General features: G+C 43.5%; 5 protein-coding genes across 5 annotated transcripts; 2 read left to right on the top strand and 3 right to left on the bottom strand.

Annotated features, from left to right (window-relative positions):
* Nucleotides 1-1,593: 1,593 nt before the first annotated feature.
* On the bottom strand, nucleotides 1,594-1,845 carry PHALS_09194 (uncharacterized protein; the record flags this gene model as incomplete). The annotated part of the gene is made up of 2 exons (XM_024724652.1): nucleotides 1,594-1,608; nucleotides 1,678-1,845. 2 exons carry the CDS (start codon nucleotides 1,843-1,845, stop codon nucleotides 1,594-1,596), a joined length of 183 nt encoding a protein of 60 aa, XP_024575507.1.
* A 333-nt stretch (nucleotides 1,846-2,178) lies between these two features.
* On the top strand, nucleotides 2,179-2,490 carry PHALS_09193 (uncharacterized protein; the record flags this gene model as incomplete). The annotated part of the gene is made up of 1 exon (XM_024724651.1): nucleotides 2,179-2,490. The coding sequence occupies one exon, from the start codon at nucleotides 2,179-2,181 to the stop codon at nucleotides 2,488-2,490; it is 312 nt and encodes a 103-aa protein (XP_024575506.1).
* Nucleotides 2,491-3,451: 961 nt separating this feature from the next.
* On the bottom strand, nucleotides 3,452-3,752 carry PHALS_09192 (uncharacterized protein; the record flags this gene model as incomplete). The annotated part of the gene is made up of 2 exons (XM_024724650.1): nucleotides 3,452-3,631; nucleotides 3,708-3,752. The coding sequence occupies 2 exons, from the start codon at nucleotides 3,750-3,752 to the stop codon at nucleotides 3,452-3,454; spliced, it is 225 nt and encodes a 74-aa protein (XP_024575505.1).
* A 2,015-nt stretch (nucleotides 3,753-5,767) lies between these two features.
* Nucleotides 5,768-6,001, bottom strand: PHALS_09191 (uncharacterized protein; the record flags this gene model as incomplete). Its single annotated transcript, XM_024724649.1, has 2 exons — nucleotides 5,768-5,824; nucleotides 5,894-6,001. 2 exons carry the CDS (start codon nucleotides 5,999-6,001, stop codon nucleotides 5,768-5,770), a joined length of 165 nt encoding a protein of 54 aa, XP_024575504.1.
* A 1,160-nt stretch (nucleotides 6,002-7,161) lies between these two features.
* On the top strand, nucleotides 7,162-7,734 carry PHALS_09190 (Mannose-binding lectin; the record flags this gene model as incomplete). Its single annotated transcript, XM_024724647.1, has 1 exon — nucleotides 7,162-7,734. One exon carries the CDS (start codon nucleotides 7,162-7,164, stop codon nucleotides 7,732-7,734), a length of 573 nt encoding a protein of 190 aa, XP_024575503.1.
* Between the last annotated feature and the right edge of the window lie 5,737 nt (nucleotides 7,735-13,471).

The raw sequence follows: 13,471 nt of genomic DNA, 5'->3' as shown, positions 1-13,471 counted from the left end.
TCTACTACTGAAACTTAAGCACGAGGAGAATGCGCGTTTTGATGCAGTAATCATTGCTGCTGCGTCAATCTGATTTGTGTGATTCAATCAGATTTTTATCTTCTTATGAAGCATGCCATTACCGTCAAGGATGAGAGCTATAGCATAGAGGCGTGGCATGTGACCGACACCAAGGCATTGCGTTTTGATCTGCGCGATGCTGATATTGAACATCAGACCAAGTGCGGTCGACCACGAGGTCCATGGAGGCATGGGAAACGCTACGTGATTTTTACAACCGCTTAACACTGTGCAATCGTGTGACGATGCTGCGTCGACATCCAAACCTTTGAGATGACAAGCTGTACTAGAATGGTGAAGCGGTGTCTAGTCTGCTCTGGCGACTCGATTGTCGGCTGATCGAAAGCGGTAGAGCCACTTGACGATTCGAATCAGCTAGTGGTACTTCTCAGCAGTCCGACGTCAAAGTATTATTTGGTCTAATTGATTATGGAAATGCGAAGAGCATCTCGTATATTGCAGTCAGGGATAAGATGCTTTATAAATCAGAAAAGTTGTACATAGAGAAGGTTAGGTAGAAAGCATTGTGCGTAAATCGAGAGCCCTGGAGATTGATTGTAGGTGACGTCTCGATAGGCGATGCTCTACGATATTAAGAGCGGACTCAAGAACAAGTCATCTAGCTGTGACTGGGCTTGTCACATAAAGCGGGATTGCCGGTCATAAAACGTCTTATCAGCGATGACGCGGTATTTGCATTTAGTGGAGGACGATCTAAAGGACAACTAGCGCCACATTTTACATGACCTCACACTTAACTGACTTGCTCAGATACTAAGACCTTGCGACAAGCATCGCCATCACAATTGCAGACGGCAAAAGTTTAGGATTCGTGACGATGAGAACAAGCGGTGTGAGTAAAGAAGAAGGTTGCTTGGTTAAGGTTTGTAACGCCCAGCATTCAGCAAAAGTTTGTTGTCTGGTGGCAAGCAAGAGAATCGTGGTCTGAAGGTGAACTTTTTGCATTCGTCGTTTGTCATCTGGAACAAAGAACAAGCGATTGCATTGGGTACAAGAATATTCATAATAAGTCTTGGCGCATTGCAATCCGCCTGATATACCATCAGCGTACCTGCAAGTGTCCTACAATCGAACGTTTATGTGATATGACATCAATTTGGCATTCGAAGCTATTCATGAAGATGAAATATACCTATCGGATGTTTTCAACATAATCAGACTGAGATCGCTCAACTCAGCAAATTTTTACTGCAATGTGTCCAGCAATGAAAATGACAGTAGCGTAGCAGCAAATCACATTCTTGAGCTTTTACTATTTTGATTATAATATATTGATCGTTTCTAAGCATGCCTAGCCTGCATGCTTTGTGCTAAGCAGTAATTTAGAGTCTTGCAAAACTGTTAACGCTGTCCTTGCATTTTGAGAGGCCACCCGCACCATATCAGTATTTACCCGCGACGTGATTGCCGCGCACTTTACGCCTAGGAAGTCTGACCCATTGACTCTGCATTGATAGACTAAGTAGTTTGATCTTATGATGCAACAGTGGCATAAAAGACATTTTCTGGCTATCACATACCAAGATTCTACAATAGTCAATAGAAACTTATAGACATCTTATGACGTGCGACTAACATCTAATATATCTAGCGGACTTCTGCATTACAAAGTTTTATTGTCTCATTGGTACGAATCCCTCTACCCTCTGTACAAAATTGTAGCAAGGTACGTACTCCATAGTACGGTTCGTGCTCGTTTACACCATATCTCATACCGATGCAATCCATACTAAGGCCCACGCTTACTCTGTCTATTGAATACATCGCGACCCGTGATCGCTTAATGGGCACCTAATGAGCTTGGAATTTATCGCCACTTCTTGCACATAAATGTACGTATCTCATCTGCATCAATATTCTTATCGTGATGGCTCAACGAGTCCTTGAAGCAGGCAAAGCCCTCGCGGCCAATGGAAAGCTAGAGACCGAGCGCCTGTTTTCACTTAAAGACATAATGTAAAGTTATCAGCCGAGGAAGAGACGTTCCTTACGCTTCGTCTTTCATCTGCACGAATAGCCTACTCTGTCTATCCCCGAAGTCAAAAAGTCCCAAGACCCTACTGTGAAGCTTACGACGATATCCAGCCCAAAACCAATATGGTATCTTTCTTACACAAACCGAGCTTGTCCTTCAACAAGCGCAAAGTCACAACATTTTGGCAGGTTCGGTCACGACACAATTTTAAATTATTTCTGCAGGAGCTGCTTGCCTTAGAGGTGCGCTTAAGCGTTTACGTCACCATACATTATGTACAACCAAAGAACAAGCGCTTACAAGACGCTTTGCAATCGAAACCTGATCGAATATGCCACCACTATCCAGGAATATTGCATGTGATCAAAGCCGCAGCAATTGGGATCCATATGTTCCATGAAGACCAATTCTTTGGTCTTGAAAGCTGGCAATAGTGTCTTGTGATTTCGCACTAAATAACGCGTATCACGGGGCTACCACATTGCTACAGCTGTATTACAGTCGTGTGAGCCAGCTCTAGCTTCCCCAAACGCCCGAATTGAGTGTGATTTTATGATTGATTTTGCGAAGTTTAAGACACAAAGTAAATTATGAGATGAAACTTATTCTTGAAAGTTCTTGCTGTCAGCAACTCATATTACAATAAAGTGCTTCACATCCGTTATGCTCGTCATAGTCCAATCGTTATGCATTAATTACAATGCACGTACAGCGCAGAATATACTAGCACTCTTTTCGAAAGGTTGGGAATATAGCTCAATGTATTTTTGCAAATGTGAGCTGTCCGATGCCTCACGGTCGCAGCTTTGTGGTATACACTGCAGACATTGCTTTCATAGGTAGGATAACTAGATTTGATAAAGCTTGTTGGCCCACTATATCTTCATATTTCTTTTTTATCCATCAAGTACTTGCATTTGCTTTTGCGCAACCTGACTCTCAGTCGTAGCGCCGCTCATTTGGCAAAAAAACGTTCAGATTTGTCCAGATACAAGCAGTAATTTTGCAACGAAGTATACTCGGAGTGATACCAGCAAGTCCAACTGTATCGACACTCCTTAAGGCTTTGCAGCGGCGTCAAAGAAACTAGGGTGTAGGAAGAAGAGAAAGCCGAGCGGTCTAAGGCGTCAGTTTAAGGCTTTGGTTCACAAGGGCGTGGGCATGAGGGCTGAACCAAATCATTGACACTAATCGAACCAAAATGGTCGTACCATTTCCGCGTAGTTTCGCGAGAAGCGATCCATTTCTTGAAACCCTTGGATTCTGTGGTATTGGTCACTCCACTATTGCTTTGACCTTCGCGGAGTCTGCACAAACACCGTGTTCACAAACATAACAACCAAGGGCCTGTCCTGGAAGCTAAATATAAGGCATTATCTATCACGAAAGCAATGATCAGCAGCATACCACTACAACCGTAGGCTCTATGCGCGAGACCTTTGAGAGATACCCCCGCGACTCGATGTACGTGCTAGGTGTGACCACGAGTCGGCCAATGATACGCGGTGTGCATGCCCAAACAGGCAGCCAGAGGACACAGTTGGTAGAATTGTGATGTGAAGCGTGAATATCGATCTTAAATAATGACCAAGCCAAATTGACGAAAACGATGTTAAAAAATCAGCTCAGCGCAACTATACGGAGGATATACCTCCAGCGGCCACTGATCCCATAATATTGGTGTTCCAGAACGCATTGGCTAATACCACAAACATCAAATCCATAATTCGGGATGCCAACACTCTGCCGAAATCAATAAATTGGAGTCAGTCGTGGCGAGAGTTTAATTTGCTGACGCTATTGCACGCGCGTACATATTGAAGAGCCCACTTATACATGACGAACCACCAGTACGTAGCGTTCACTGGGCAATCTATTTGCCCACCATCGGGGTGGCATCCCAACGAGGGATCGTGCGCTTTATACAACATTTGTAGTTGATATCCTTACCATGAGGTGACGTGGAATCAGTGCTGCATACAACAAGCATTGAAAGGAGCGATGACGACACAAGCGTGCAATTAGACGCTTCGATGAAGCAAAATCCAATTGTAAAATTTCCCCTTTCCGAAGTTTTCTGCAAACCTACACATTCTGCATCTTACCTGTACGCTACACGTATGACCTCATATAAAAGACGTCACTATCGTGATATGCGCGACTAAACGCTTCAACAAAGCATGACCGCATCTATCGACTCGGTATATTATCTTGCTATTATTCGCGACGGCGTCCCAGTGGGCAACTGCGCATGATCTGCGTAGGTAAGAGTCTAGCAATCTCAAAAACGCACATCATGATTAGTAGCGCCGCGTCAAGTACGGACTTGTTATGATCTGTCGCTGATGTCGGCGAGACTCAAATGCGATTAAGCGTTCATGCCCATTCGCATCTGCATGTAGTCAAGCACAGTCTTTGGCATAGAAGAAAGTTTTAAAGGCTAGTTTAAATTTGGTTTGGCTAGAATCACAACACTCAATTGACTTTACTTAAAGCTCTAAAGGCCTCATCATCTGCCTCACCCCGACATCAGTTGCCATTAATTTCCCGAAGATTATTGTGAAGACAAATCATATTTATCAGCATGATCCGCGTAACACAGTACAAGACACTTCTGCGTGTATCTCTGGGTCGGCGGCACTAACCAATTTGGCTGGATCTTCGCGGGATCTGTGCCATATACCTTGCTCCTTGATAAAACACCTGAAAGAGAGGGTTTTGTATTCCCTTGTCTATGTTATGGCGAATATCTTGTCCAAGCATATACACTTAAGAGCTGCTTGCAAATTTTGAAGGTGGGCGCTCCATCCGAATTCTTGTGCGCTGCACATCCAATGACACATCCATTGTCAAACTTGGTTTGTGGATCTACATAATGTTGCCTAGACAGCGACATCACAGACTACTGTTTGTGGCGTGTGCACCAGACACTTCCTGATGCATAATCAGCAACTTTCAGAACATCTACATCAAAGTATCAAATGAATGTCAACATCTTTCACATCGGCGAACAATAATGTCAAAAGCAATAAATGAGGTACACACATAGTCGCTCTTACTAAGAGATCGACTCTGACACATGAGACACGGAACGTCTTACAAAAAGGAAGCTCTTGGGATCACGACGTAACCTGGAACATTCTTGTCCCAGTAAACCAACTACAATGACCATAATCCTCGAGGCTATCGCAATTTTAAGCTCGCCCCAAAAGTGATGCGTCTCTGTTACATGCTGGGAATATGGCTCGCTGGGGCTACCCGAATATGCAATGATATGGAATTCTAAGCGCTTGAACTTTTTTTCTATTTATGGATCGCGGTAATCAAACAAGACATTACATGGGATGAGATCGTATCTCAAATTCAAGTATAGAGCGCAGGAACTACTATTCTGTCCAGCCCTCATGTATTGGAGGAAACCTTACGAAACTTTCGACGCGTAAACATGAAGATGTGATACCTTATTTGGCCTTCGGAATGCCTTTGCATATTTTCTGCTAAATTCAACAGATGCGCGGTCATATGTATCTAGACGAAGATCCTGAGCCCCGCAGGACTTTTCAAGGTCTTTTAAAACACTGAACACTGGCGTCGACAACAATAACACTGGGCCGTGAGCTCCAGCTCTCTTCAGTAGTGTCACTCGTTTAAGGACATAATTGCATTGCTCTTGATTATTACGAGGTACAATAAAACCCGCTTCTTTCTTTCTCAGTCGACACAGTGCAAACCACCCGAGGTCACGTTAAGCGGCTTGAAATTAGTCGACTTACCGTGTATGGAAGCGAGACTGCTAGATTTTTATTCGTTTCTGAGCTCGAATGGTGGAGTGCTTACCGTAAGCAACCCCAGGGGGGAGTCAATGTTACTATCGCCAAATGCTGGTAAGAGCGTTCGCGAAGGTATAACATCATAGCACGTGAACAACGACGGGCAAATGATCATCGCTTTCGGCCTTACGCAAAAGTTGATAATATCTGTTGTTGTTTGGAACTATTAATAGATACTATCCCACTAATTCTGTCTATATGTCTCGATGTCACATAGCTGAACAGTTCAATTTTCGTTGTTTCGGAGGATACAAGTGATCGTCGGATTGACGACAAGTGCTACCGAGTGCGACAGATATTCTGTGTACCTTACACAACGAAAGCTCTGAATAATTAGTCCACGTTATAGAGTTAATTGGGATGCGAAACCTAGAGACTATTTATGAACTAGATACTTAGTTTGCTTGTAGTAACTTATATATTTTGAGATACATCTTCTTTAGACTAGTACTAAATAACTACCATTCGGAATAACTCTGCTGGAATATGTACTGCATAGAGTGAGTGAGTCAGTTGTTTGGAACAGCTGAAAAGTGTAATGCGTACGTACACCATAATCCAATGAATTATTCTATTTGTAAAAGAAATATGCTTTGCATTTTTTGCTTTGGCCTAGGGGACCATTTTGAGGAAAAGCTTCTTCCATCTGGTGTCTTATCATTCGTTAGAGCGCCGTCAAGCAATCCACCGAAATAAAACACATGGCTGGCTATTTTTTCGACTTTCCATTAAATACCTTTTCTTTGTTCTGAGATTTCGCGAAATTGTGTGGTCTAACGTGAAATAGCCTGGCGCATCTACATAACATATGACACGCTATACCGACTATGTAGCTCACGACTTCGATCCCATTCTATGAGATCAGCGACGACATCGATAGGCAAGAGCATCCTTTTACTTGCGACGTACGACATTGTATTATGTTATCAAAAAGGATTCTATATTATCTTCTTCTCACAATACTATGGCTGTTACATGTAAAGAATGCATTGGTGCCTCATAAGAAATTGATTTTCAATGCATTGAAAATCAATTTAAATCGGTAACGATCACTCGACTCTCGAGTTCTCGATAATAACAGGATGAGGTGAAAGCCAGTCAGCCTTGGCCCCACAAATTGCTACCGACCGATCTTCGTTTTGATCTGGGAAATTCCGATAATTCGCTTAGTTAACATTACTACCTCACGCTCTGCAGTCTTCTATACCAGCAATCAGCACTGGCCGAAACAAGTCATTCCAAAATATTTCTCATCCTCAACAAAGAGTCACCGCAATGAAGATCTGTTTTTCCTTTCTCGCTACGCTTGCTTTTGTTCAAGGTGATATGTATGACCTTCCCGATTTCGTCGAGAAATGCACCGTGACAGGTGGACCGCATGGGAGACCGTTTGACGATACCAGTATGGTAGTTCCTGGTCAAAAGGTGACCAAGATCACGTTATGCCATGGCGATCGCGTGGATGGTATTGGTATTACTTTCGTGCCTCCGGAGGGCATGTCACAAGATCCGTTTCACGGCAGTAAAAATAAATGCCACGATCACGATTTAGCATCGGATGAGTACATCAAATATTTTGAGGTGCAAACTACAAAAACATCGACCACGAGAATCGGCTATATTAGATTAATGACTAACACGGGTAGGTATATCGAGGGAGGTAAAGAGAGGAAGGGTACGGCGAAGAAAGAAGGTTGCAAAGCCCCAGATGATAATCATCAACTTGCTGCATTTTTCGGTCGTGAAGGGGAGGAGATTGATGCGATCGGTCCGGTTTGGACATTGAGAAATCCTGTTGAAGTTGTTCCAGGACAACCACCATCTGGACCAGAGCAGAAGATGCTTTAACGAGTCTTCAGGGATCCGATACTGCCGACAATGGAAATTAGAAATTGTCTGATTAGGTGTCAGACTTCAGTTGCCATTTTTGTCTTGTTCAGCATTTGTTTATCTCTTTTTCTTTTCTTTTAACATGCCAGTTGTCAAACCAATATATTGTAGTGTAAACAGTTAAAGCAGCGACTTAAATGAAAACACTTCGTTTGTTTTACCTACCCGCTCCAATTTGAAAAGTTCGTCATGAATTGTAGAGAGTAAATCTGTGTTCCATACTACTTTCTCATTTATTGCTTACGATTGATAATACTTGCGGATGTGACCACATGCATCTACATTCATGAGATGATTCCTATATATTGATATACAAGCTACACTAAGAATGTAATCTAGTGATGTTGGAAATTTATTATTTAAAGCAATGTTAATTATACGGCCAAAACTTTACCAATCAAAATTTCTCAAGAAGAAAAATTGTTAATTGTAAATACATCAGTTGAACTTCTGATAACTGTGAGCTTGAAAATTACAAAAGTGATACAACTGCCTCAAGTAAATTACTAAACAGTTGTACAAATATTACACTACTCTTACTTCCGAAATATCGGTATTGATGAAATGTACGATTCTTAAAGCTTTATAATAAAAGATAATTTGAAAAGTATGTGATCTCGATATAGCCGAGTAAACTAACAGTGTTGGTTATCTAGGCCTTTCGGCTTTGCTCCTGATAGTAGCGCATGACCTATCGACTATGCGTTTGCTAATGCGGGATCTGAGAGTCAAACTTTATCTGTGCAAAGTAAACGGCCACTCCGTTTCACTTGGTAGGACTTGAAGTCAATTCCACCACCGAGTCATAAAAGACAGTATCTTCTACAAGAATGGAACTTAAAGTGTTGGAGTATCAATCCTCTGGACGAATAGGCCTTCTGTAACGGGTTACACGTACCCTGGTATGAAAGATTGTCACTTAAGATAGTTTGACCGTGAAAAGGTGTAGATTACACAAGTCGATGTAGACACACAATGGTGTGGCTACACCGTAACAAGAAGCCACTGCGTGGCGGGACTGCCAGTATTCATGCAAATCAATAAGGTCTTAAATATGGGCGGCTCTGCTGCAAATAAAACAGATGAATACAGCTTCAATTATAAACGGAAGAGTACATTTGCCTTGTGGTAAGGTTTTGGGTGCTTTTAAAGGTAGCGGATTGCGATCTGCTACACTCGTACTGGTACTGGTATAGTACGCAAGGTTGGTGACCTTAGTAAGCTGACTTTAAGCAAAAAGCTACGGCAGCCCCGCTGCACCATCTTAACAAGCTTTCGTCGATCTTATGTTCTATTCATAACGAGCCAATGGGCCGGAAGCCGTAATCGCTCACCAGGAGGCGATGGCGATTCATAATAATCCGCTGGTGAGGTATGTTCAGTAGGGCGCGGGTGTAGAGATAGAGTAGAGAGCTCATATCCTAAAACAACCGACGTTAAGCATCCAGGCTTTTAAGAGCTGAGAGGGAAAAAATCTGTCCCTCAAGCTGAGTTGACAATAAATTCGGCCTTGCCTTGAGCTGGACAACAGCGCATCGCACGCTGTATTGAGCACTGGCGTACAAGACAATGATCAGAGAGGTGTTTTAAAAGCGGGACAATTTGGAGCAATAGATGTTGCGAGGTGTTGCACCACCTAATCAGGCGTATTGGGTGCGTTAAAAGCTCTTGACTACCTGTCAAGGGAGATGACTTTGTTGGACAATGTCCATAATAACTTTAATCGTCGCTAAGGCGTCTGATCCTCTCATGGAGGAGGTTACGGTTATCAAACATGAAGAGTCTTTTAACAGGTGCGGCTTGTACCTTTCGCTCTCACCTTATTTCTTTCGAGAATGCAATAGGCTTCGCGTTCATTGCGGAGTACACTTCCGAACCGTGAGGGAAAAATAAGCTGCTGGAGTAAAACCTCTACGAGCGGGTAAGAAGTGAAGAAACCGATGGACCTTAGCCATGCTGAGGAAGAAGGAAGTGATATCTGAACTGCTGATCAGCCCTGCAGTACCGCAGATATAATATATGCCGGAGGATAATACAGCTCCGTCTCGCATACCTTCGTCGCTTTTGGCTGAGGGCTTAGAAGTATCGGGATTTCTCGCAAGGGAGTACGACACATGTTTCACGGGAAAACGTCAAGTCTTTGAAGATACAGGGAAGCATACTTGAAAAGATCTAGGCTCGACTGTGCCCCACGGGTGTTGTCAATGGGACCCAACTGTTCAAAAGCGACTTCTTACGAGATAATCAAAGTAAGGCTCATGATATCTGAAGCCATGTATCGTCCTGATTGTTTGAGAAGTATATTGCAATTAACACGACGCTCGACTGTAGAAACCGTGTAAAATACGAGGAGACATTATAGACGTTATCCACAAATATGATATTTGCGTATCTTATGATGAGGACACTAGTGTAAGTGTCAAATGCTATGCCAGATCTCTAAGTGAAGCTTGAGGATTTCGACAGCGTGAGACATCGTCGAGTCCATAACCGTGTTTTGAGGTGCGATCTCATGCTCGGCATGGTGTGGCTGTAATACCACGAATGATAGGTTGACTGGATGTAAAAAAAGCTGGATACCACGCTCTATTTACCTGCTGGGGCTCTGGCGCGTCATGAACCCGCCATTGCTATGAAAAGTAGCGCTTTTGGTGCGGGAAGAAGCTGCAATAGCTAGCGCTCATGATATTGAAAGTTCCTGACATAGCGCCGGTACTGCTAGGTGCCTTAAGCAGACTTTGTTAAAGTGCATCTCTGCGGAGACGAGAAAGGTCGACTGTATATCGATGTCACAGAGTGAATCTTTGGCAGTTCAGTAAAGAACAGCTGTGAACTGTCTTCAACGCCAGGACCAGCTAAGAGTAGAAGCGACTGGGTGTTGCAATCTTCCGCCCTAGGGCCATTGGAGTTGAAGGGCAACTGCACGTTGCGAGTAGAAGGCTAGGTTCATCTTCTATCACGATACGGCGGTGCGGCTGGGTCAGTACAACCGTTTTATGGGCCGACCTTGCGGAGCAGTGAAATTTCAATGGGTAGTGGTGAGTATTCACTTCTAAATGAAGTAACAGGGGTTGTCCTGAGAGTTGCAAGTCCCCACTCACTATCTCCGGCAGAAAATGTCATAGAGCTGATAGAATGATCTGTTGGGGATATGTGCAAGGAATTGAAAAACGGTGAGGTCAACGAATTGGAGCGGCTAGTACCGTTACCTCCTCCAAGAGAGGGTCAGACGCCTTGGCGACGATTAAAGTTATAACGGACATTGTCCAACAGTGTCACCTTCCTTGACAGGTAGTCGAGAGCTTTTAACGCACCCAATAAATCTGTTTAGGTGGTGAAATACCTCGCAACATATATAGCTCCAAATTGTCCCGCTATTAAAGCTCCCCTCTTATCAATGTCTTGTGCGCTAGTGCTCAATACAAGGTGCGATGCGCTGTGGTTCTGCTGAAGGCAAGGCCAAATTTATGGCCATCTCGCCTTGTCTCGTCAAGAGGGACAGGTTTTTTCCTTCGCGGCTCTCAAAGACTTGGACGACCATCACCGGCTGTTTCAAGATATGAGCTCTCTATCCCTACACCCGCACCCTACTGAACATACCTCACCAGTGCATTCGTATAAACTGCCATCGCCTCCTGGCGGGCGACTACGGCTTCCAGCCCATTGACTAATTACGAATAGGACATAAGATAGACGGAAGCTTGGTTATATGGTCTATTCGTCCGGTCGATTTATACTCAAACACTTTAAGTTCCATTCTTGCAGAAGATACTGTCTTTTATGACTCGATGGTGGGATTAACTTTAAGTTCTACCCAGTGAGTTGGAGTGGCCGTGCCCTTTGCATAGATGAGACTTTGATAAGCGTCTAGAAGAACTCGCGCTTTTGATAACCGAGACAGCTTTTCTGATAGTTGTCAAAATATTTTGGTCATGTATATAATCGGTATCATTGTCGAAGTTCTTTCAGGCGAGACCAGAATAAATTTCCCGCACAAAGAGCAGGATGACGTATGAGAGATCTCTTTGTGCCTCTGAGCAGCGATTGTGCAAAGATAACGCCGCTCAGCACTGTTCAAAGACAATCTTGTTGCTGTATGTATATATTGTCAAACCAGTCAACACTGCACAATAGCGTGACGATGACGCGTCGACTTCACAACTTTGTTGCTTGGCGGGGTGTCAGAAATCAGTTGACGAGCCAGTTTGGACCTCAGGCAATACGAAAGCCCGATAACGGGTCGCACTAGCTGATGATACTTCTCATCAGTCTGACGTTGGAATACGATTCGCTTTCGATGATGGTGAAAAATGCAGAAGTCTTTACTTTCGTCAAAGTCGATGAGAAACTGGTCAAGGAGTCATATAAGCAGCACAGCAAGGGGGGGGGTATGGAGAAAACTTCTCGCTTAAATGAAAAAATTGGAAGATTCAAAGGTGGATGAGGCAACGTTCGAAAAGGTGCTCCACACCTCATCCATAGAATTAAGGGCAAATACTTAACTTTGAGTAATTTAGTCACATGAAGCGTAACGGCTAAACTGAAATCATTTATAAGCGATGACGAGGTAGCCTTGGACAAAAGAAGATCAGCAGTGTGGCTTATGGACAGTGGTGCTACTCCCCACATGACTCATTACAAGTGAAACTCGCTCAGAGACAAGGAACTTGTGACAAGCTTTTGAAGTAACGATTACAAAAGGCAACAAGCTACTCGTCCAAGGAGTCAAGCCAGTGAGCCCGACCGGTTCAGGAGTAACGAAGTTACTTTCAATGGACCACATACGAATGATCGGGCTACGGGGTGCAGCTCATGCCAACAAAGCGAAGAGAATAATTCTGGAACCCAAGAGAGTCAAGGGTATGGATATGCAGAAAAAGTCAAGGCTTGACTCGCTGAGCGCGGCTGGATGAGCGTGATACCGTCAGCATTTAAGACACGCAAACACCAAGGCCAGGAGCGATCGTTGAGCTTACAAATGACAGTTATGATCAGGACTAAACGGATTGACTCCCATTAGGACGAATCCATGAAACCTGTTGAAGAACCATTGCAAACGTAAAAAAGGCGATGTTAAGCAGCTTAAGTTGGCTTACAGCAGATATCTACTAGGCGCTCTATTTAAAGCAGGTTGGATTTGGTAGATTTTTCAACCGCGACAGTACGATCATTAGGTGTTTTGGTCCTGTTTGGATGTTTGGAAAAATCAAGACAAAGCCGTTGGCGATGACGATACTTATAAGCAATTAAAATGACAAAAGGTCACAGACACAAACGTCACCACTTCTGAAGCGTGCTTGGGTTGACGAACACGGTAACATTGCGAGGCTATGTTTGCGTACGGCAAGAAATGAGGATTATATGAACTTGCTGACATTCTATGCTCAAGCAATAAAATGGTAATCATCCATGCAGTAAGGCGCCAGAAAGACATGAAAATTGAGCTTCGCTCCCATAAGCAGAACCAAAAATGGACTTCTAACTACGACAGAAGACCAATTGCACAATTTAAATATGTCGTTGCAAAGAAGCATGAATTGTTGTTACAGAGTACGACAGGTCGTGAAGAGCTTCAAACAAAAGTACGGAATCGATTTTCCTCGAGCTGATCACATGACATTGACCCGAAAGACGCTTGCGCTGTATGACTAATACGACTTTTAGACGGAACTGCTGGATATCGATGATGCTTTTC

This window comes from Plasmopara halstedii (genome assembly GCF_900000015.1).
Source record: "Plasmopara halstedii genome assembly, contig: Scaffold_350, whole genome shotgun sequence".
Taxonomy (NCBI): Eukaryota; Oomycota; class Peronosporomycetes; order Peronosporales; family Peronosporaceae; genus Plasmopara; species Plasmopara halstedii.
This window is presented reverse-complemented; position numbering and strand designations above follow the sequence as displayed.